The 24,814-nt window shown below is 39.9% G+C and overlaps 1 protein-coding gene across 2 annotated transcripts in view; it reads left to right on the top strand.

The window, feature by feature from the left end:
* The window catches only part of SNAP25 (synaptosome associated protein 25), an 87,460-nt gene extending 74,286 nt beyond the window's left edge, over nucleotides 1–13,174 (top strand). For both annotated transcript variants that reach the window (XM_008018180.3, XM_008018188.3), the window contains exons 6-8: nucleotides 2,693–2,818; nucleotides 5,030–5,174; nucleotides 11,880–13,174. In XM_008018180.3, coding sequence (XP_008016371.1) covers nucleotides 2,693–2,818; nucleotides 5,030–5,174; nucleotides 11,880–11,948 — 340 coding nt within the window. In that variant the 3' untranslated portion in view covers nucleotides 11,949–13,174. The remainder of the gene's footprint in view (nucleotides 1–2,692; nucleotides 2,819–5,029; nucleotides 5,175–11,879) is intronic.
* The last annotated feature ends 11,640 nt before the right edge of the window (nucleotides 13,175–24,814 follow it).

The raw sequence follows: 24,814 nt of genomic DNA, 5'->3' as shown, positions 1-24,814 counted from the left end.
AATAGAAATTGACGTCATTTTTAGCAGATTATATGACCATTCACATCCTTTAAACTTTGAGGCTGATTTAAAATATCCCACTTCCTGTTTAGGAGGGGGAGGGGCTCAAATTGCAAAAAAATATAAAAATAATTTGCTTTTTAAAGAATGATCTACAGTAAAGCCTGATTAACTGGAATCTAGCTAACTGGAAACCTCAGCTGCATGCTCTTGCTCCCTTCCATTTTTAGCAAAAAAGAAACAAAGAGAAAACCTCACATCAGAAATGTAAAATGGTTTTACTTCCAGGATAGTTTGAATTGTCTTGCTTAGTCTCCATCCTCCTGCAACTTCCACATCTATGACGACCAAACAATAAGAGTTGATCTTCACAGAAAAGGCCATCAAGCAATCAATATAAATGATAACCAAGGAAAGATTCAATCAGGTCTTCTACCTTAAGACTTTCAGGCAGGAAAGTGGCTCAGGAGTCTAGCAAAGATATTCACTCATCACCCATGAAACAAAACTTTCCTCCTTGGCCCCACTGTTCATTAAGAAAGTCATATAATTCATCAAAAAAAAAAAAAAAAAAAACCTCATTACCAAGCATTCCAGTTAGTCAAGATTTGACTGTATATTCCTTTCCGTGGCAACTTGCCCCCAGGTGAGATTTCCATCCATTTCGTGATAAATTCCAACAGATACATTTTCCCCCCTTCATCAACTGTGTGTGAAGAAAGGGTGGAGGCAGGTTCCCCTGGGATGGATTCTAATGTTCTAATGAAATGATGGCTCCTACGAATTCCACATTTGAGTAATCACTAATTTCCTTAATGCACAAGAGACCCTAAACTAAGCTTCAAAGCTTGACTGAGGTGTTCCCTATTGTGTGTAAATAATGCTTTAAAAACCATGTGTCACAACGCAGTGGCTGGTGGTGCCCTGGACTCTCTGAGGGCTTCGCCCTGTCTCGGCATGTTTCAAGGGACTATGGTAGATGTACGGCAGTGATGTGAGTCTATGTGCAGCATTGTGGGTGCAGTGGTTTGCCTTCTTTCAGAAACGCATACTTCCCACTCATTTGACTTTGCCAAAGATGGTATAGCAGACATTTCACATAGCAGAAAACATCACGAAGTCCATATAACTCTTTTTAATCTGAGGAGGGAGGAGATGGGGAGTTGGAAAAGTAACAATTAAAAAAGCCAGACTCTAAGCCCTATTAAATTTAGTTTGGGGATCTTGTTTCATTGAATGGGTCCATGGCCCTTTGGTGCAATAAATTTTGACGCACTAAGGCCTGCGGCTTGATTGTGGGAGTTGCTGAAATTCCACTGGTACAATTTTCCAGTTTGTCTCTAGGGTTGCTTGGTCCCCAGTCTGCAAGTATTAGAGCCAGTTTTAATAGATGGCTGTGGTCCTCTGGTGAAAGAAGAAAATAAAATGTTAAATTCTGGTGTCTTACACAAGAAAATGTGAAAATGGGACCAAAGAATGTCTCTTGTTTTTGGACTAAAAAGCATGTGGTTTCTACTATGTAAAGAACCTAAAAACATCTTTGATTGCCTTTAATTACAACACCCACCAAAATATGCTGCACATGTTTCTATTGGGCACAATAGGTATGCCTGGATTTTAAGTTTTTCTCCAAGGCAGCTCAGTGCAATACAGCCCATGGAGACCATACCAGCATTAAACCACTCTCCTCCATTACAACGCCAGGATAGTTTAAAGTAGGAGTTTGTAAGCACTCTCCACCCTGCCCCTCAGCCCAACAAAGAAGCTACCGAACCTGCGTTTCAAATCCTCATGAAGGCTATTACTGTCCTGCTAGTGCCTTTTTCGAGAATGGTCAACTTCTGGAGTAGTTTGGCTTAAATGAGAATGCTTCACTTTTTACTCATGCCTGTAGCTGGTGCATGAAGAAGACATAGAGGGGTTTCCCTTTTTTGGTGCTAGATGGCTTGTTCTCTCTTCTATTTTCCTGCATTCATTTCACTATGCTTCTTTTACTTTTTGTCTCTGTGGACAAAGGTTTGTACATCAACTCTGGATGTATGGTGACTGTTTGGAAGTACCGATATATTATCTAATTCAAATCACTCTAGAGGCAACGCAAAGACCATCACTCTTGGCCAACCACCAATCCTTTATGTCCTTCATGGAGATTTGGAAATGTTAGTTCCACATGTGTTAAGAAAATATATATATATATATTTCACAGGGATCTTTGCATGATGGTTTGTAAAAACTTGGTTGAGGATGTTTTCTTGATGACAGTGTGTTGCTGTGGTGTGATGTGCACACTCTACTTGGCAGTCTTGTTTTGTGTCTGTCTGCCAGTATGTTTTTCTGTGTGTTTTGTGTCTCCAAATATAACCACATCACTAAAATAGAACTAAATGTCCTCCAGCTACCTTAGTCCTTGTCCGAAATCCAAACTAAACCACAAAACAAACCAAAACAAGAACAACCTTGTGGGCAAAGATTGCAGTCCATTGCAATGGACTCGATTGGAAGTGAAATATTGAGTAGCTGAGGCATGGTGGTGGCCAACTGTTTGGGTCTGGATTATGATATATCGGTATTCTCTAATGCCTCGACTTAAAACTCATTCGCTTGGTTCGATTCTTCTCTTGAAGAAGTGACAATTGTTGAGAGCTTGCTCCTCTACCCCTGTGCCTTGTCACTCACCCTCTCTTTTGCATAGGCTTAAATCAAGTGATGCTTACAAAAAAGCCTGGGGCAATAATCAGGATGGAGTGGTGGCCAGCCAGCCTGCTCGTGTAGTGGACGAACGGGAGCAGATGGCCATCAGTGGCGGCTTCATCCGCAGGTGAGCCTCATGCAGCATGCACTGTAGCGGTTCTCTATTGTCAAGTACAAACAACTCCAAAACTGAATGGTTTTCTAAAAAACAACCATTTTATTGCTCATTAATCTACATACCGGTTGAGTGTTCTTTTCTAAGCCTTCCCTGGACCTTGCCTGGGTGGGGTGATCCAAGATGGCCCCATTCACTTGTCTGGTGGTTGACTGGGGCTGTTGGTGGGGCACGTCTGTTCTTCTCCATGTGGCCTCTTCACCAAGAGAGCCGAGGTTCCTTACATGGTGGTAGCAGCATTCCAAGGGGGCAAGCCTCAGTGCACTTATCAAACCTTTGCTTGCTTAACTTGTATTTGCCAGTTTCATTAGACAAAGCAAGTCACATGACCACATCCAGACTCAATGTGGCAGTAGGCGCAAGTCACATTCCATGAGTTTAATTGAATAGAGCTTATAAAAGAGACTACTTACAGAGGGGTGGGCAGGACTAATAGCAAGGAATGGTGAAGCACTTCTGAGCTAGCAATAGCAGGAAGCTGTTACCACCATAGTCCTGGGGGACAGGAGAAGGAATGATTGTCAGAACCCAGCAATAGTTATGACTGTGGGCAAGGAACTATTATAGAGAAATACAGCCACTACCAAAGCTAACAGGGAGTGAAAGAGGGAAATAAATGCTTAACCTCTCACTCCTCTTGCCCTGCAGTTTCATTGGCCATTAGCCAAAGCCTACTGAAAGCCAGAGGGTAAGAGAAACTGGGTGATACAGTCATGAGGTCAGCTCCTGAGAGCACAGAGCAAAGAAGGTCCAAGAATGGATTTCGAGTGAAAATAGAGAATAATTAGCTTCTCATTAATGATTTATTTTGAAACCTAGAATCAAAAGACAACTTAAATATCTATCTTTAGAAGTTCAAATTATGACTCAGGGTCATTTCCTTAAAAAAAAAAAAAAGCTCAAGTTACACACATCAGTCAATTCAGAACTCATCTCTCCCTTTACTTCCAGGGAAAGTAGACCAAGGGTTCTTAAGCCTGGCTGTACATTAGAATCACCAGGGGAGACTTTTTTTCTTTTAATAGCAGTATTTGGGCCCAATCCACACCAATTGAACCAGAATCTCTTGAAGTGAGACACAAGCACCTGTGGTCCATTAAAGCTCCTCAGGTAATTCTGATATGCACTCAGGGCCAAGCACCATCGAACTAGAAGTATCTCTTAGCTGTTGATGATCATTTAAATAAACTTCTTCCCTACAGGAAAGAGCTAGAAAGTACTCCTTTAATTTTTTAATTTTCTCTGGCCTAGGCTGCCTTTGAAACCGTAATGAGCCAGTCTACATTGGGAGTCACCATGGGGGAAGGATTTTAACCCTTCTGAATATATTTTAACTCAATACCATATATACTAGGGAAATTCTGAAATAAGTACCTCCTTAACTTTCAAGTTGGACTGTGAAAAAATGTAACGTGTGTTGTGAGTCAGCTCCTTCCTCCCATTCCCACTTCATTCAACCTGAAATAATACTCTTTTGTCACAGTTTTTGACTCTGAAATCACCTATGCACCATGCCACTAAGAAACCTATGGTATTAACATATGAGCAAATAAAAATCATCTTGAACAAGTGTCTCTCCTTGGAGTTCCTGGGAGCAAGCAGGGTTGAGGGGCAGACTGTAATTATCATTACTCTTACCATTGGTGTCAATCTCAAGTGTGAAAAGAGATGAGCACAGAGACTCTGACTTAGCACAATAAGCTTTTTATTGTATTCTTAATTTGAGTCTTAGAAATTTTGAGACTTAATTTGAGTTTAGAAATATTAAGAATATCCTTAGAAATAAGAATACCATTTCTGTCTAATTCCATCTTTGTGCTCTGACCTAAAGTCTTTTCAAACAAAATGTTTTCGTTCTTAAACAATAAAAATTGAAATAAACACATGAAGGGGAAACGACATAATGGAAGGAGTGAGAAAGTAGATAAATTAATCTATTTAATATACCTTCTTTAAGAACAGAAATTCAAGGGTTTAAAATGCAATTTTAAACTTTTTTTTTTTAAATGTATGAAAGCTAAAATGTGTTTTTGTACTGGATGGAGATTAAAGGTAGATAAACTTGACATGCAGAGGACTACAGGTTTCCAGTATGCTTTGGGTCCTTGGTATTCAATATGTTTTCTACCCTCTGTCTTCTAAAACTTGCTCTTTGGATCCCAGGGTAACAAATGATGCCCGAGAAAATGAAATGGATGAAAACCTGGAGCAGGTGAGCGGCATCATCGGGAACCTCCGTCACATGGCCCTGGATATGGGCAATGAGATCGATACACAGAATCGCCAGATCGACAGGATCATGGAGAAGGTGAGCACGTGGCAGTCAGCAAGTCGCTACTGCGAGTTACTTCTGAAATGACCATCAGGAAGTGTGAAGGGCATAACAAGATCCTCAAAACACAACCTTGGATTCAGGCGCACTGATAGCTGGAAATGTTTTTCATTTTCCAAGAGAAAAATATAGGACTCAGCAACAGAATTGGAGTGAAAATAAGAGGGTCAAATTTAATCCAGCAAATATTCTCAAAGGCTCTTGTCAGCCAGACATTGTGCTAGGCACTGTGGGCCACATACACATGAGAAAGACACCACCCCTACTGCCGAGAAATTCACAGCCTATGGGAGGCGAGCCTCCAGATGAATTTTCTATCACTCAAAATACAATTCACTAAGAGATCCACAGATAAAATGCTAAACAAGGTTAGATAAGGAAAGATCTCAAGAGGCAAAGTTCGGGAAAATCTCAGAATAAGTTGACTTTGAATTGAATCTTGAAGGATGGTTAGTATTAATAGTTTGTCAAGTGGAGGTGGTGAAGGGATAGAATCAGAAAATGGGGGAAGAATGGTCAGTTTAGCCAGGACATGATTATGAGCTTTGTTTTTATAAATGCCAAAAATTTAACGATAATTCAAAAATATCCAGGTTCCATTTCCAGTTTAACAGTTCACATCCCCAAAACTAAAAATAGGGAATTTTATATGATGAAATTGAGTTTACAAAGGACACCAGACTTGGCTCTAAGATCCACCATGTCAACGTGGGCCATAAGAAAGACTAGAGGGAGTAGACTGGGAAGGGGTGTGTGGGGGTGCTTAAAATTAGAAGAGATTGGAAAGAAACACTGGAAAGTTCCTACAAAGAGACCTAGGGCACCGAAACCTGATATTCTACAACACAGAACTCCGACATAAGTTATATTTCCATGTTTCATGCCCTTTCCTCAATCAGTAGGGTCTTGAATATTGATTACAAATTCTTATGTCCAAATGCTAAAACGGAGAAATAGAGGCATTATAGATTTAATGATAATTGTACATCTATAATCTACTCAGTGTAGATAACTTATGTTGTGTGTTTATTCCCTGGGAGATGTTGAAGTTCTTTGTCTGATATCCTGAATTTTCTTAACATAATTCATTCCATTTTGGTGAGCAGAGAAGGATACTTTTAAGCCTTTTAGAATCATAAATCTAAATAGTAGTTTCTTGGTATGCAAGTAGCCTCCAATGACTTGAAAAAGGAATGAATAGGCATAAAGGGAACACTTTGTCCTGTTGTGTTGGACATACTCCATGTTAAAAACATCTGATTGCATATTTTGCCTGATCAATATGAGCTATGCAAACTTTAGTGTTGGTTGGCAAAATACTTGTGCTTTGCTTACTTTTGCAAGTAACGGCATGCTTATCATTGTTAAGAAGGCTTTCACATGATAAAGCTTTTAATGCTGTGTAAATCAATAGATACTAGAATAATATTGAGAGTTTCAAACTCACTAGAGCCAACACAAGCTGACCTAACCCATTATGGCCCAGAATAATGAACTAAGAAATCATTGCTGAGCTGCCCTCCAACAGGAAAACGATTTGAAAAAAAACAGGAAGTATTCATTTTCTATTAATGGACCCACTTTACTTGCAGATGCAGCTAGATAATGCATCAAAGCCAATTAGGGTTCCTGAAGGAGAGTCTTTACTAATAGAAGGGTCAAACTCTTATTGACAGAGTTGAACTTTAAGCAAGAAAATGTGTTCCTGGAAAGGCAAGTGGCATCTTGATTCTGCCACTTTGCATTTCTAGTTCTCATCTTTAAGGAGAAGGTTTTCTTCTAGGCCCAGTGTACTATAAAGACAGAGACATATACAGTTACAAGGTTTAATCAGAAGCCAGGCAGGTGGGATGGGTAATGACTATTTCAATTTGTATCATTCCTTGAGTGCGGAATCATTGAAGTGGGTGAAGGGTCTAATTGCCTTTGAATAATTAGTTTACAGTCAACACTTTAAATAGCCCCCTTTTTTTCAGAATCAAAATCCACACATTATTTAAATAGAGCCCATTTCAACCCAGCATTGCCCCAAATGATCATGTCGCATGAACTGCACAATTATTAATAGATTTCTACCTTTTCATTGAAGTTCTCATTTCTGATAACAGGAAACAGTATGCAGAAGTGTCCTGCATATCTAAGATGTAATTACAATCACACTGTAGGGGTAGGGAGAGTCTTGTGATGTTTCTATCATAATCTCTCCTGACTCCAACAGCAATCTTTACCCAGCTCTATCAATCATGATCTTTTCTCATCACTTGGATCAATAGTGAAGTTTTGGGAGTCCTTAACAATGAGATTTTCAATACATCCTCATGGACTGTCAAGAAATTACTTTATTTAAAAATCTCGTTTTCCACTTAAGGGTATTTATATATAAATATATATATTATGTATATATTTTATATATATACATAATATATATATAATTTATAAATATATATACATAACTAACCTTATATATAAATAAATAACTATACATAAATAACCATATATATAAACAACCGTATATAGATACACCTTCTAAGGTTAAAACATAATTTTAAATTAAAACATAATTTTTTCAGAAAACTTACTGAATTGGAAGCAAGCCCACATCAGAGGGTTTATGGGAACTGTTGCTAAGGAAATACCTTAGCAATGTTCAAACTTTGATTTAAAGTTATCAGTGGTAAGTTAGGCATGCAGTCCCAGCTACTCCAGAGGCTGAGGCGGGAGAATTCCTTGAGCCCAGGAGTTTCAGGCTGCAGTGAGCTATGATCGTGCCACTGCACTCACACTCCAGCCTGGGCAACAGAGCAAGATCCCATCTCTAATAAACAAATATATAAATAAAAATAAAGTTGTCAGTGGTAGATGACAGGCACACATTGGAATACAGTGAGGCTGATGCTTTAGCAGTCCTCACGTTCTTCTGTCAGTGAGAAAACACAGCATTTGAGAGATAAGACTTTGAGTTCTAATAGGGTTTTGCCATTCACCAGCTCTGTGACCTGGTTGCCTCACCTGAAGGATAGTAAGAGAACCATTCAGACCTAGGATCAGAACAGGCTGGAAGTCTGAACTGGGTCCTACAAGTTACCTGGCATGGTCTGAAGTTGAGATTCCCAGAGTGTTCAGAAGATGGGCTGAACAGCTTCTTCTAACCTTTTACTGACTCTCTGGTGGTCATCCTGGCCTTCTCACAAGGACAAACATGTAACATATGTTGGGCACTCCAGCAAATTTAGAATTTTCTAAATTGAAACATAAGAACTGGAATGGGACAGCCATCATAAATGAAGTCCTACAGCATATAAGTAGGGTGATCATAGGGGCATTCTCCAAATACCAGGAAAACATCTGCAAGGAGATTCCAGACTTTTTTTTTTTTTCTAAAAGGAGCTAATTCTTTTATATAATAAAGGGGCAGTACTTTCTGTGTCAAATATTGCCTAGGGTGGAATTTTCATATGCTTCAGAAGTAAGTTAGGTGGAAATCACAGATGCTCATTGAACATAAGTCTGTTTCAGCTCCTCCCTCACCGTGGTACACAGAAATACAAAGCTCCTCCCAGATCCTTTGATGATATCCAGAGTAACCTCATGCTGTACTTCAAATCCCCAAGTGAAGGCTCCTCAGTGCATTCTTGTACAAGAGATCCTAGAATGTTTGTGCTCAGAAATGCCATCATTTTTAAATGAATTATTTTTCTCATTTGAGCTTTTCAAAGCGTTTGGTCTGGCAACATATTAATTCAATCTACAGGAACATTTCACATTGCTCTGATCCTGTAATTTTCCTTTGCACTGAAGTGTCATTATTTCTGATACCATTTGTAGCTAGAAAGGGAGGGCTTAAGAACCAAGTAAAATTGGAGAGATTATCCATTTTCCAGTTGAGAAACCTAAGGCCAAAAATATGAGTCTGCAGTTCAAAACAATCAAAATCAATGCCCTATCTTACTATGTAAATACCGATTTTAAAAGACAAATCTCAATTATCCAAACAGATGACAGAGAACCATTGCCAGGTAATTCAAAGTTGTGATTAATGTAGAAATATGTTTATTTTAACTTTGCAAATTTCTATTTGAACATGGATAATTCTAATGTCTTGAGAATTCACATTATGAACTGAATACAGAAGACTCAGCTCAATAGAAATAGGGAAGTACAGCACTGCAATAGGTACAAAGTCGGTAATCATTGAGTGATACTGGTTGAGAGAAAAACAGTTCTGATTCCCCACACTGCCTGGCAACCTTCTTCTCTTCTTCCCAGGCTGTAGAAGGATAGACAGCATTACCAGTCAGGGAAGGAAAAAAGAACAGCCTCAACAGAATCGTTGTCTTTACCTCTGCTTGCTGATGCATTTTTCTTAGTGGTGATGGGAATCATTCATTTTCTGGAGTTTAAAGATTTATGCTGGTAGCAGCCCTTGGTTACATGCTGCATATACTGCAAACGTAACCCAAGCAGTAAAGAGATCAACCAAGAGATTAAAGCCAGCCAGTAACAAAATCATGGTAAATGTGTACCTGTTAAAGACAAGACAGTTATGAAACTCATAGAAATGAGTCTTCAGAAATGCACTTAAAAACTATTAAGCATCTCAGAAGCAAGCCCAAGTTTTCGCACAGTAACAATAATAGCAAGATAAACTAATGAACCCTTCATTTTGCAAAACATTATTCCAAGCACATTATGTATATAAACTCATTTGATCTCGACAAATTGAATAGTAAGTGATGAATAGTGTAGATTCTGACTCCAGGTTGCTAGCATTCAGACTCTGGTTTCTCCATTTATTAGTACTAAGACTTCACACAAATTTTCCAGATCCTTTATGCCTGCTTTTCTCATCTGGAAAAGGGAGCTAATAATAGTAGGCACTTTATAGTTGATGTTGTTAATCTTGATGTTGTCAAAGTTTAATGAGCGGAACAAAGTACAGTTGACCTTTGAACAACATGGGGATTTAGGGTGTCAACCCCCATGCAGTTGAAAATTTTTTGACTCCCCAAAATTTAACTACTAATAGCCTACTGTTGACCGGAAGCGTTAATGACATAAAAAGTCCATTGACATCTATGTTTTATGTATTATTTACTGTATTCTTATCATAAAGTAAGCTGGATAAAAGAAAATGTTATTAAGAAAATCATAAGGAAGATAAAATACATTTATAATACTATACTGTATTTATTGATACCATCAGTTTATACCATTTGTTTACAAGATGAATCATCGGTCTGAAATCTTCAGAACACATTAAGCAATTCAACTTTTTCTTGAAATGTCATGACTTTTCTTGCTTTTTGGTAGCACTGCTAGCATCACTGGTGGCACTCTGTATGGATGCTATGATGTTATTCAAGGTTTACTGTATTGGGCTAAACATGATTTTTTAAAACTGCAAGAGATCACTTTTTACTGCACTATGCAATTTACTGGAGAGACGGTGAGGATGATTAGCATCACAGAGCATTTTAAATGGATGTTCACAACACTTGAGTTCACCACAATAGCAGGAGGTGGCTATGACATTATTGGAGTAGTACAGTATGGACTACAGTTAATTTTATACAATTATGATTTAATACCACATCTTTACATTTCTCTCAACTGCAAATAGTCCCATGCATAGTCTATGTTTGTTTAAGTCTCATAAATTTTAACTTTTCATGGTAGATTTGTATGTCTTTTATGGTAGTAAATAATAGACTAGACTAGTATCTACATATATTTAATGCATTCATGATGTGGCTAATATTTTCTTAATTTTCTTAATATTTCTAAGTAACACATTCATCTCCAAGTTTGCCTTAATTGTTGCAAATCTCCAAAGGATTTTCCAATATATTTATTGAAAAAAATCCTGGCCAGGCACAATGGCACACGCCTGTAACCTCAGCATTTTGGGAGGCTGAGGAGAGAGGATTGCTTGAGCCCAGGAGTTTGAGACCAGCCTGGGCAGCATAGTGAGACCTCATCTACACAAAAAATAGAAAAATTAGCCAGGCATGGTGGCATGCACCTGTAGTCTTAGCTATTTAGGAGGCTGAGATGGGAGGATCACTTGAGCCCAGGCAGTAGAGGGTGCAGTGAGCCATGATCACACCACTGCTCTCCAGCCTGGGCATCAGAGCAAGACCCTGTGTCAAAGAAAGAAAGAAAGAAAAAAAGAAATCCATGTAAAAGTGGATCCACACCGTTCAAACCCATGATGTCCAAGGGTCCACTGTACATGCTCATGCTCATTAGCAATATTTTTATCATCCAGGTTGGAGACGAGAAAGCTGAGCCCCAAGATGTAATTTGTTCAAAGGGACGCTGCTAATAAATTAGCCATGGTTTCAATCCTACTGTATAAGAAGTGTAATTCAACTTGGTCCAACAGATGTGAATGCCTACCATAGAAGCCATTGAGTGTCTTTCTAGGATAGAAAGATAAATCATATATAAGCCTCTGCTCTCTGGTAGGGAAAATTATTGAAAATGAAAATTAAGCTTCTACCATCACATTCAAGTAGAGCCATAGCTGTCATTCTGGGAAGACAAAAGAAAGGATGGCCCATGCTGACCAAGGAGGTTTTTAGTGGTTTCCCCCAAGAGGAAGTATTGGACCTGGACCCAGAAGGGTGAATGAATTTTTAAGGGGTAACCTGAGTTCTGTTTCTTTTCCCCCTTTTCTAGGCTGATTCCAACAAAACCAGAATTGATGAGGCCAACCAACGTGCAACAAAGATGCTGGGAAGTGGTTAAATGTGCCCACCCGTGTTCTCCTCTGAATGCTATCGGGCAAGATAGCTCCTTCATGCTTTTCTCATGGTATTATCTAGTAGGTCTGCACACATAACACACATCAGTCCACCCCCATTGTGAATGTTGTCCTGTGTCATCTGTCAGCTTCCCAACAATACTTTGTGTCTTTTGTTCTCTCTGGGTCTCTTTCTTTCCAAAGGTTGTATATAGTGGTCATTTGGTGGCTCTAACTCCTTGATGTCTTGAGTTTCATTTTTCCTTTTCTCTCCTCAGTGGCATTTGCTGAATAACAACAATTTAGGAATGCTCAATGTGCTGTTGATTCTTTCAATCCACAGTATTGTTCTTGTAAAACTGTGACATTCCACAGAGCTACTGCCACAGTCCTTTGAGTGTCAGGCTCTGAATCTCTCAAAATGTGCCGTCTTCGGTTCCTCATGGCTGTTATCTGTCTTTATGATTTCATGATTAGACAATGTGGAATTACATAACAGGCATTGCACTAAAAGTGATGTGATTTATGCATTTATGCATGAGAACTAAATAGATTTTTAGATTCCTACTTAAACAAAAACTTTCCATGACAGTAGCATACTGATGAGACAACACACACACACATAAAACAACAGCAACAACAACAGAACAACAACAAAGCATGCTCAGTATTGAGACACTGTCAAGATTAAGTTATACCAGCAAAAGTGCAGTAGTGTCACTTTTTTCCTGTCAATATATAGAGACTTCTAAATCATAATCATCCTTTTTTTAAAAAAAAAGAATTTTAAAAAAGATGGATTTGACACACTCACCATTTAATCATTTCCAGCAAAATATATGTTTGGCTGAAATTATGTCAAATGGATGTAATATAGGGTTTGTTTGCTGCTTTTGATGGCTACGTTTTGGAGAAAGCAATCTTGCTGTGAAACAGTGTGGATGTAAATTTTATAAGGCTGACTCTTACTAACCACCATTTCCCCTGTGGTTTGTTTGTTATCAGTACACTTCTTTGTTGCTTAATCTAGAGCTATGCACACCAAATTGCTGAGATGTTTAGTAGCTGATAAAGAAACCTTTTAAAAAATAATATAAATGAATGAAATATAAACTGTGAGATAAATATCATTATAGCATGTAATATTAAATTCCTCCTGTCTCCTCTGTCAGTTTGTGAAGTGATTGACATTTTGTAGCTAGTTTAAAATTATTAAAAATTATAGACTCCAGATGATCTGCTTTAATTTCTTCATGGACTCGCCTGATTTTGCACTCACATGAGAAGAGAAAGCCTGGCTACCCTATCCCAGCTACTACAAATCAGTTCTGTGTGCCGAGGACAGTGTGGGGGAAAAGATAAGATTTAAGCATGATTCCAGTGGCAACAGACAACTTGGCTTGGTTCTCATAACCTGCTCTAGAATTACCTTGTGAATTCAGTGTTGACTAAGGAAGAAAATGTAGTTATCCAGAAGACATAGAAAAAAAATTATAGGAAAAATATCTATGGAACCCAGGCATGGCCCTACATAGATTCAGGTATATCTGGTGTCTATCAACTCCAACCTTCCTTCCTTTCCACAAAATCTCCACCATCTAAAATTGAGGGCTTCACTAACACACCACCACTGACTCCCTGTTTTTTTTAAACAGCTTTACTGACTCACTATAAAATTCACCCATTTAAGTATAAAATTAAATTTTTTTGTATATTCACAGAGATATGCAATCTGATTTTAGAACATCTTTATCACTGCCGCCAAAATATCTCATACCTATTAGCAATCACTCCCATCTCACTTCTCCCAGCCCTAGGGAACTACTGGTTTCCTAGTTATCTCTATAGATTTGCCTATACATTTCATATAAATGGCATCATACAATGTGTGGTCTTTGGGAACTGGCTTCTTTCACTTAGCATAATGTTTTCAAGGTTCCTCTATGTTGTATTACAGATCAGTACTTCGTTCTTTTATTGCCAAATAATATTTTATTGTATGCATAGATACTATTTTGTTTATCCATTCATCAGATTATGAATATTTGCATTGTTTCTGCTTTTTGACTTTTTTTTTTTTTTGAGACAGAATCTTGCTGTGTCGCTCAGGCTGGAGTGCAGTGCCATGATCTTGGCTCACTACAACCTCTGCCTCCCGGTTCAAGCGATTCTCCTTCCTCAGCCTCCCAAGTAGCTGGGATTATAGGTGCCTGTCACCATACCCAGCTTTTTTTTTTTTTTTTTTTTTTTGTATTTTTAGTAGACATGGTTTTACCATGTTGGCCAGGCTGGTCTCAAACTCCTGACCTCAGGTGATCCACCTGCCTTGGCCTCCCAAAGTGCTAGGATTACAGGCGTGAGCCACTGTGCCCGGCCGCTTTTTGACTATTACGAATAATGCTGCTATGAACGTTGATGTAAAAGTTTTGTGTAGACATAAGATTTTTTATTCACTTGCCCCATAGTTTTACCAATATCATTGCCTGTCCCACCACAACCACCACTAACACCTCCACCACCATCACTATCCCTACTCCTACTAACACCACCACTTGCCTCAGTTACCACCACCTTACCTTTTCCACTGGCTCTACCACCTCCACACCATCTTAACCAGCATGCCCATTACCTCCACCCTTATTACTATGATAATCACCATCGTCACCTCCATTGCCACCGCCGCTCCCACTGCCACCATCACTACCACCACCTGACCACCACCATCTCTTCTGCCAGCATCATCATCATCACTTCCATCACCTCTGCCACCTCCTCCACCTCTCTCTAAATCCCCGTAGTAGCAATGCAGATACATTCATCCTGGTTGCCTTAGTTGACTGTCAGATAATTTTATCCATAAAAGCATCTCTGGAGGTTTGGTGAGAACAATTAAGGAGCAAGAACAGTGATGACAGTAAATATGTGTAGTTCTTTAACTTTTCCCCAAGCCTGAGAACAGGCTCTGTAAGTAGCCAGAGGCTTTTGTAAGTTATTGTAAGGAACAGTAGTAACAACAAACTTATTCCTTAAAATTAAGGTAGTAGAAAGGATGCTAGAAGATGGGAAAAGTGAATAAATTTACTGCATATGTCAAAGCTGCCAAGGGGTCAAATACGGGCTACATTTGAAAATTTCTTAGCCAGATGAGTGAGTGCATTTCCACATCGTTTGAGTAATTAAAACCTTTCACTGGATACACGAAAAGTAAGATGCAGGCATTTTGCTTTAAGGCCTGTCACATGATTCTTTCTGAAGCATATTTCTTTTGATGATTGAGATTATCCAACCACAGCTTGTATGCAGTCATCTCCATTAGGCTAAAGGGAGACCTATGCCCCAGGGATGAATCAGCTCTGGGTAATGCGCTAACTCAGAAAGTACATTAGAAATGAAATGATTAGGGCAAAGTGGAACACTGTGAAAACTCAATCTTCTACCTCCCTCGTACTTGGCACTGGCAGAGGACCCTTCTACAAAAGACCAGAAGGTGAAGGGTGGCCTCAGATCCCTGTAACAGAGTCCTTTTCTCTTGTCAGACTCTCATTTCTATTTCTGTTACGCTTCTTCCACATCCTCCTACAGCCACTGCTTTCACCAACTTTCCCCAATCTCTGTGTCACTAATTCATTAATAAATTGATGATTGCATTGGACAAGAAAAGAAAGGAAAGAAAATTCATATTTTGTGATCATCTTTCTAGTACATGCCAGGCACTGTGCTAAGTGCTTCATTTATGTTGACTCATTAAACTCTTTTAAAAAAAGAGCTTGGCAATTTGGCAAAACCAGCATTATTAGCCCCGTTTTGCAGATGAAGAAACTGATAGTTTATTTGAGCAAGCTCTCTCAGCTAATAAGTGATATGGGTGTGATTTAAGCCAGATGTGTGTGACTTTGAAGTTTTAGAGAGTCCTGGAATATACATTTCAGGAATGCACCTCTGTCAATTCAGCCAGCCAAGAAACTCCTGGAGACATTTGGTTCAACAAGGAGAAGCAAAGAAAGATGGACTAGATGTCATAGCAGAAGGTCCTGGTGAACCTACCTTTCATTCACTTACTCATTTAAGAAATATTTATTGAGCTTCCATTGTATATCAAGCCTTATTCTGCATATTGGGGAAACAGCAATAGGAGAAACAAAAAGCAAACAGACAAAGCAGGGAAAATTCCTTGCATTAACTGAACTTACACTCAATCTACAGAGACAGAGATTAACAATATATAAAGTACATGGAATGGTAAATGTTGTAGAGAAATGCAACACAATGAAGGGGGTGCGGAGCATAAGAGGTAGGCGAGAGAGTGTATCTTAGTCCACTTGTGCTGCTATAACCAAATACCATAGACTGGGTAATTCATAAATAAAAGAAATTTATTTCTCGCAGTTCTGAAGACTGTGAAGTCCAAGATCGAGGTACCAGCATTGGATGTCTGGTAAGGGCTGCTCTCTGTGCTTCAAAGATGGTGCCTTGTTGCTGCATTCTCTGGAGGGGACAAACTCTGTTTCCTCACATGGAAGAAGGAAGAAGGACAAAAGGGACTAAGCTAGTTCTCTCCAGCCCTGTTAAAAGGCACTAGTTCATTCATGAGAGTGAAGCTCTCATGACTTAATCACTTCCCAAAAGCCCCCATTTCTTAATACCACCACAATGGGGTTTAAGTTTCAACACATGAATTTTGGAGGGGACACATTCAATTCATAGCCAGGTGTTACTTTAAAATAGAATGATCAGGGAAGACCTTACCAATAAAGTGAATTTTAGTCAGGGAATTCTTCAAGATTTAGAGTAATTAAAATAGGTCCAGAGTGACCCACTGGAGAAGCAGAGGCTGAAAGTGACAAAATGAAAGTACAAATTGCCTCTATCTTTTTATTTAATAATAGTGGAGTACCTCCTCTGCTACTCAGTACTCATGTTAAGTATTTCCTACATATGCTAGAATAAAGTTCCAAACCCTTGGCCCAGTGAGCAAGGAAGTAAGTTCAGATAATGAGACAAGTGGTATGCAAGGAATGAATGTCAAGTCAAATTTTCTTAGAAGAGTAGAAGCTGTTGACCTCATGGTCCAAGATTTAGGTCTTCATACAATCATCCACTTACTAATTTACCTTCAAACATGTTTGCTGTGTACCTACCTCAGGTTATTTAAGTTTTGGAAACTCAAGTCTGTCTCTTAGAATATAGGAAATAAGAAAACCAAGGAAAAGTGAACCATTATCAAGGCATTTAACTGTAGTACCCGCAGCTCTCCCCTGGATGAGTTGCCAACACTCTCAGTTTTCTCACTGTTCTGGAGGGGCAATCCCAGACAGGATGCCTCCAGCTAGTGTTCGTTCACCCACCATTACACAATCCTTGGCTCCTGTAGCCTCTTGCCACAACACAGCTTCAAGACCATTCTATTCAGGGGGTTGACTGCCTTGAGTTTATGATCCTAACTCCATAAAGAAATCAGAAAAATTTGGCCCATAATCCTCCTACCAGACCCTTCTGATGCCTTGCCCACATCCTCCAAGCACACACTTCTGTTCATAAAAGGCTGTTGTCAATGAAGAATCATGTAATTCTCTGCTTTGAGGAAGGGATAGCCAGAACGCTGAAGTTTTAATGGCCTTGCAAGCAGTCATCAAAAATGGATGAGGATGGATGAGTGGATACCCCAGTTTCTCTGACCCTAGGTTGGGATAACTCCAAGGTGTGTGTTCTGCATTGTCTCCCAGAGTTCCCCAGCTGAATCAATGTCTAATTGCTCATGTGATAACTCACCTGATAATTATCAATCGCTTTACTGGCTATCTGCTTTTCTCTGTCTCTTTCCTACCTTTCCTACATTTTTTTTTTCTGGAATCTCTTCTCAAATAAACTACTTGCCCAAAAAACCTTGTCTCAGGGTCTGCTTCAGAGAGTCCTACTAAGACAACACCTTCACAAGATTCATGTCAGCTCCTAAGCATCTCCCCCAAAACACTGCTGTAGAGAAATGTGCTGCCTTCCATCCGCTTCACAGCACTTTTTGGATCCATCATGATTCAGTGAAATGCCCCTCGGCATTCTTTGGTGCTGGGCAAGAAGCTGCATGCAAAGTAATACCAAAATGATTGCCTACACCTACTGCCCTTCACCATGAAATTTAGCCTTTGTCCTCAGGTATCACTACACCCTCCCCAAACAAGGGTTGGAGAAATGAAAGTTAATAGTAAAAGGCAATGTGCTGCCTCCCACAAACTTGCACACTAAAGGATAGCATAGACATGCTCTGGAAAGAGAATTCAATCAGGAGTCTTGATTAAGACTTCCCTGAGTTTTAGTCTATGGATAAGCAAAATGGACATCATGATGCTTGCCTTACTGATTCCACAGGGTGGTTGGGAATATCAATGGGGATAATGTTCATTAAATTGCCTTGTAAATCTTCCATACCACTAAGATGATGATTAAGGTGAAAGGAAACACAATCAGCACCATCAGGGTCAGAAACAGGCCTATCTTGCTACTTTCAATTAGAAAATTCACTCATCACATGTATGTGCATAGGTTGTACTCACTGGACTTCATCTTAGGTTTAAGTAAATTAATTTCACATCAAATATGTTTCATACCTTTCTCGAGTCTACCACTAAACTGCCCAAGTATCTCCATGTTCCCAATTATAGCCCTAGGGGTACTGAATTTTTCACCATTAAAACTCAGTCTCTGACCATTACCCAAAAGTCATCAAGGTCAAGGGCATTAATACTGTTTTCTCTATTGTTCCTGTCCAGAAAATAGGAATAATTCCCCAAATGTTACTATGAGCCCAAATGACTTTTACACTCTACAGTTCTATCTTCCTGTTACCTATTGTAATCATTTTTGTCAGTACTGTTAATGATAATAAGGGAAGCCAGGCAAAAAATTCAAGGAATATGGTGGAGGCGATGAACTTCTGTTATCAGTTAGCTGCTACTAGGTAACAAACTGCCCCAAAACATAGTGTCTTAAAACAATAAATATTTATTTAGCTTGCAATTCTGCAGTTTGGCATTTGGGGATAAGCTTGGCTGGCAGTTCTTCTGGTCTCTGCTGGACTCCTCATGTGATTGTGGTCAGCTACAGCCCACTGGGTAGTTCAGCTTCTGGGAGTTGGCCAGCTATTGGCTGAGGCTCCTTCTCTACGAAGTCTCTCATTCTCCAGCAGGGAGCCAAGGTTTGTTCTCATGACAAAGTCAGGAGTCCAAGAAAGAGATTGGAAGCATGCAAGTTATCTTGAGGGCTAAGCTTTTCACCTCTGACACGTCCTGTTGGCCAAAGCAAGTCACGAGACCCTTCCAGATCCAAGAAACAGAGAAATATGCTCTGCCTCTTGTTGAAAAATTCTTCAGTCACATTGCAAAGAGTGTGCATATGGAGAGTGGTGAATAGTATGCCTGTCTTTGCAATCAATCTGCTACAGCCTCAAAGAGGTGTATGGAATTCTTCTCTCCTCTTTGACCCTAGACGCTTACGAAAACAAAAAGTTAAGGTGAACTCTCAGTGTGTCTTAGAGCGAACTCATGCCAATATTCTTCCCCTTTAGTGGTATTCAAAAGAAAAATCAGAGGGCTTCGTGGTCCGGCAGCCCAAAGGAGGATTTGAGAACCATGAGCAGAGTGATTGTAGGTAGGGCTGAGGGTGGCTGCTGACAGCCTGTTGATAAGACTGACCTTAATCCTGAAACAACAAAACTAATCCCTCCTATTCAAAGCAACAGGGTTTCAGCCACATCATTAACCCCTAAATACCCAGAATTTGAAAGAAAACATTTCAAAATGTATAAATAAAACTGGATCCTCAATTAGCACTTGACAAACACCCTTATTCTGGACACTTCTGTGATTTTTTTTTTCCTTTCTATCTTTTATTTGTTGCTATTTTGTGGGAATTTGCACTGAAATTCGGGAAGAAAGGGGTCTTTCTTTTATTTTCCTTTCCTCGCCACCTTTTCTGTACAAAAATACAGTGTTCTCTTTACTAAGGGTACAAAAACGACTGATTACTCAGGGTTGAAAAAGAAATTATGTGTGTCAGAGACAGCTTAAGTATACACAAGATGTATCCTGGGTGTCTGGGGGTGTAGGGGTGTGGGAGGTGGCTGCTATCTTCCGAGGAACTGTTGTACTTCTTTAAATGAACCGTGACAACCGCCAGTTTAGGAAAGATGAGGCAAGTGCTAATGGTGTGTGTTTTTAAACATCCAGAGGCTGTGGAGATAGAAAGCCCTAGAGACCTAAATCTGTACTTTCATTTGTTATTAAAGGCAAAACTCCAAACCAGACCAAACAGACTCTCCAAGGGGCTAGAGCTTTTATACCGCTCCACTAAAAATTCACTTTGTTTTCCACACGGATCGATTTGACCATGACAATGGCCCATTTAAATTTCTACTCTCAGAGCTTTCACTTATATACATTAAATGCAAATTGCCTGCTCAGCGCTGAGAATAATTAGCTGTTCTTCAGCAAGATATCTCTTCTAACTATCTCAACATAATTTGATTCCAAAGCAATGATTTCAAACCAAGAAGAAACTTTGGAGTACCTTGGAAGTGCTTTTCCCAAGTTAGAGATGTTACAGGATGCTGCCTTAGAAAACAAAACCTGACATAGAGGAATAAGTCTAAGTAGTTTTTTGGCAGTGTGACTCCAGGGAGCAGGAATGAGGGATGAAAAAGTGAATGGTGAAAAAATTCATTAGAAAATCAATGGAGGCATGCGTTATGGAGTTAGCCAGCCAGTGCTACAGCCACCTGCACGTTTGATTCTATGGGACAGCTGAGAAGCTTATGAAATGCATATTAGGACCATCTGCCTGAGACAGGAAAGGGAGCTGCATTTGCCCCTCAATTCCCAACTCCTTTTGGTCAAGGATTGCCACACTTCGTTTTCCACAACTATCGATTTGACTGTGACAATGGCCCATGTAAATTTCTACTCTCAGAACCTTCATTTATATACCTTACAGATTACCACTGGTCAGGGTGTTTACTTCCCTGTTCTGGGTTGTGTGTATGGATGACAATGGGTTATTTATAAGGCTGTCCTGCACCAGAGGACTAGAGAAATTCCAGGGCAGAAGGGAGAGGTGGGGCTGCGGTGGGGACAGTCAGTTCACACTTCTGTAAGGCTGGTTAGACCCTGTATGAAACTGATTGCCATTGCTGTGGGTGGAATAAGAGATGGGGACAAGAAAATTAGAAGATGTGTTTAAGAAGCATCTACTGTGGGAGGGAAATGAGGGAGAGACCACGCAAGCAGGACACCTACCCAGGGCACTACATCTCGTTGTTCAGGTTGCATACAGTAACAGCAGCTCCACATTCGCCTGTTCCATATATAGGGTTTCATCGGAGAGTTTGTTTGAAAGCACTTTCACTGTTAGAAGAGGCAAAAAAAAAAAAAAAAAGAGAGAGAGAGAGAAAGAAAGAAATCTTTAAAAGTCTCTGTTCTAGAATAATTTAGAGGACAAACAGGATGAACTCAAGAGTAGATGGAAAAGCTAAATATATAAATATTCTAAATATTGGTAGTGGATCTAAGGTTTTGGATGACAGATAATAACATCAAGAAAGGTGTTTTTTGGTTGATGTTTGGTTTTGTTTTTTTTAATCTTAAAGACCCAGAGGCAATGAACCAGATAGTTTAGCATGAAGAGGAAGACAAGGAAAAGGAACACCAAAGAAAAGAGAGTCAAGCAATTTTGACAAAATGGTAACACAGAAGAGAATGAGGAGAACTGACATTACTAGTTAAAAAGGAACAAGAGTTTGAGATCAACCTGGCCAACATGGTAAAAACCTGTCTCTACAAAAGATATAAAGCTTATCTGGGTGTTGTGGTGCATGCCTATAGTCCCAGCTCCTCAGGAGGCTGAGGCAGGAAGGAGAATCGCTTGAACCTGGGAGGCAGAGGTTGCAGTGAGCCGAGATGGCACCACTGCACTCCAGCCTCGGCATCAGAGCAAGACTCTGTCTCAAAGAAAAAAAAAAGTATTTAAAAAGGAACTACAGAAAAAAGTACAAAAAGAAGCTTTTAAATAACAATGGTTTCTGAAGGATTGGAGGACAGGGGCTGTTTACGAACTCAGTTCTCCCTTGCCTCTTCAGGCTATTTCTAGTTCGTCTTCCTGAAATAACCTGTTCCTTGGTTGCCCTCTCTTCCTTTATTCTCACAGCCATCACCAAGGTGCCCTTGAATACACCCTCCTACACCACAAAGCTGTTCTCATCCTGGGTCTCAGCTCATCCAACACTGCTCCAAAGTTCAGCAATCTTAAACTCCATATATGTCATTCTCTAACCAAAATAGTCATACCTCCACTCTCTCATGTTCTTTCTTGTGTCTCTGCACTTGCCCTTCAAACTAATCTAAACTTCTAGTGTCGGTTTCTAAGTTTTCTCTCAATGAGCCCAATTTCCAATCCTGCCAAGAGCTCCAGTGTGTGACAGCCTCCACTCTCGGGTCAACATCTTTCATGTTCTGCCCTTCAATCCTGGACTATAAATCCCAAACTCTGGATCAATAGAATTCTCTGCCTGACCCCTCCTTAGGCCTGGGGTCCTTGGGAACACAGGAAAATCCTGGACTGGTACCACGGAAAATGTATGATCCCATTGAAGTTCTCATGCCCAGCAGTGGCAGTGTAAATTGGTATAACCACTTTAGAAAACCATTTGGCTGTAAGTACTAAAGCTGTATGCATATACTGACTTGGCAATTCTATTCTTAAGTATCTATTTAACAGAAATACAGTGGTCCTTTTGTATAGGCAAGGAATTAGTTCCAGGACCTCTGCTTCTACCCAAATCTGTGTACACTCAAGTCTTGAAGTCAGTCCTGTGAAACCTGAGTATAGAAAAAGTCAGCCCTTTGTATCCCTGAGTTTTGCATCATATGAACACTGTATTTTCCATCCCATTTGGTAAAAAATAATCCACATGTAAGTGAATCTGTGCAGTTCAAACCCAGGTTGTTCAAGGGTCAACTGTATATACTTTTGTTCACACAAAGACAGGTGCTAGAATGTTTGTAGCTCAAACTGGCATTTATCCACATGCCCATCAACAATAGAATGAAGAAACAAATTTTGGCTGTTTTAACATAGAACACCTACAGTAATGAGAATAAGTAAACTACAGTTACATGCTAAAGCAACATACATAAGTCTTATCAGCTCAATATAGAATGGAAGAAGCCAAATACAAAAGAGAGCATATAGTTTGATTCCATGTGTATAAAGTTCAGAAACAGGATAAATGAGTCCATAGTGTTAGAAGCTAGAATACTGGTAATCCTTCGGGGAAATGGTCAGTGACTAAAGACACAAGGGAAGCTTCTGCAGTGCTAGTAATATCCTGTTTCTTGATATAGGTGCTGGTTACATGGGTGTGTTCAGTTAGTGAAAGTTTACTGATCTGTGTAATAAGTTACATGTGTACTTTTCTGTATGTATATCTCAACAAGGAAGTTCAAAATGGTTACCAAAATGACAAATATATATAGTCTCCAACTTCATCTGGCTCTCCCTTCAGATCCAGGGGACTTCCAAACACAAAAGAGCCCTTCCTACCCCACCCTTTTCCTTTCCTCTCTCGTAGCATGACTTTTCATTGCACTTAAAAGAAAAAACAAGGCGCTGGACGTGGTGGCTCACGCCTGTAATCCCAGCACTTTGGGAGGCCAAGGCAGGCCGATCACCTGAGGTCGGGAGTTCAAGACCAGCCTGGCCAACATGGTGAAACCCTGTCTCTACTAAAATACAAAAATTAGCTGGGCATGGTGGTGGGTGCCTGTAATCCCAGCTACTCAGGGGCTGAGGCAGGAGAATCGCTCGAACGCAGGAGGCAGAGGTAGCAGTAGGCCGAGATCACACCACTGCACTCCAGCCTGGGCAACAAATCCAGACTCTGAAAATAAATAAATAAATAAATGAAATAAATGATTTTAAAAAAAGAAAATATTTTTAAAAAAGAAAAAACGGAAGTTATCAGCAGGGGCATAGGTTACATAATTCCTTCCCAATGTGAAAAATGCTCCCTGGAGTAGTACAGCACCATGGTCTACAATCATAAGGCATAAACCACTTTTGTTTCCTGTCCCTCCAGTTTCAAAATGTCCCTTCCCATCTACGCTGTATTGCCTTCCTGTATCAGTAAGACTCTTAGAATGACTGGATAATGTAACAGGACTTTAATAACAGCAACTATTTATAAAGGTGTGGGCAAGTTTAGAGAAACCAAGGAGGATAGTGAAGTCCCTTGGGACTAGCAACAGTGGGGGCCCTTCCCATCCCTAGTCCCAAAGAGGCAAGGAAAGGGAGCAGTTTCCCTGAACCTAGAAAAGGTAGTTTTCCATGGAGAGGACACCGTCTGGCTGAAGCTGTGGCCTTTGGTGAAGGGATGGAGCCAACCTAAGGCAACGTGGAGAGAGAAAACTGAAAATAAATACCAGTCTCCCTACACTCCTACCGTCTGATTTCTTGCCTTTGTGATGACTCCCAAGGGCCAAAGCCTACCAGAAGCTAGCAGATGGGAGTCAGTAATGAGGTCCACACAAATTGGTACTTCCAAGACCCAGAACATGGTGGAGAAGGGTAGAGTGTTGGTTTGGAGGAATGAGTGAGGGCTTCAAACACATTATCTCTCCATAGGTATCTTTATCCAGTCACACTGACTCTACTGAGGCTGTTGTAGCTGCATGAAACAGTCTTACTAAACGTGCCTCAAGCAAAAGGAAGCTTGTGGTGAAGGTCATACAGAAGAATTGAAATTAGAGAGTCATGGAGTCTTCTCTTCCTCTTGCTTAACGGCTATGTGGTATTTCCACTTGTTTGTCTTTATATTCTCACTGCTTTG

This window comes from Chlorocebus sabaeus, chromosome 2 (genome assembly GCF_047675955.1).
Source record: "Chlorocebus sabaeus isolate Y175 chromosome 2, mChlSab1.0.hap1, whole genome shotgun sequence".
Classification (NCBI taxonomy): domain Eukaryota; kingdom Metazoa; phylum Chordata; class Mammalia; order Primates; family Cercopithecidae; genus Chlorocebus; species Chlorocebus sabaeus.
Note: the sequence above shows the minus strand (reverse complement) of the source record. Positions and strands in the feature narration are given on the sequence as shown.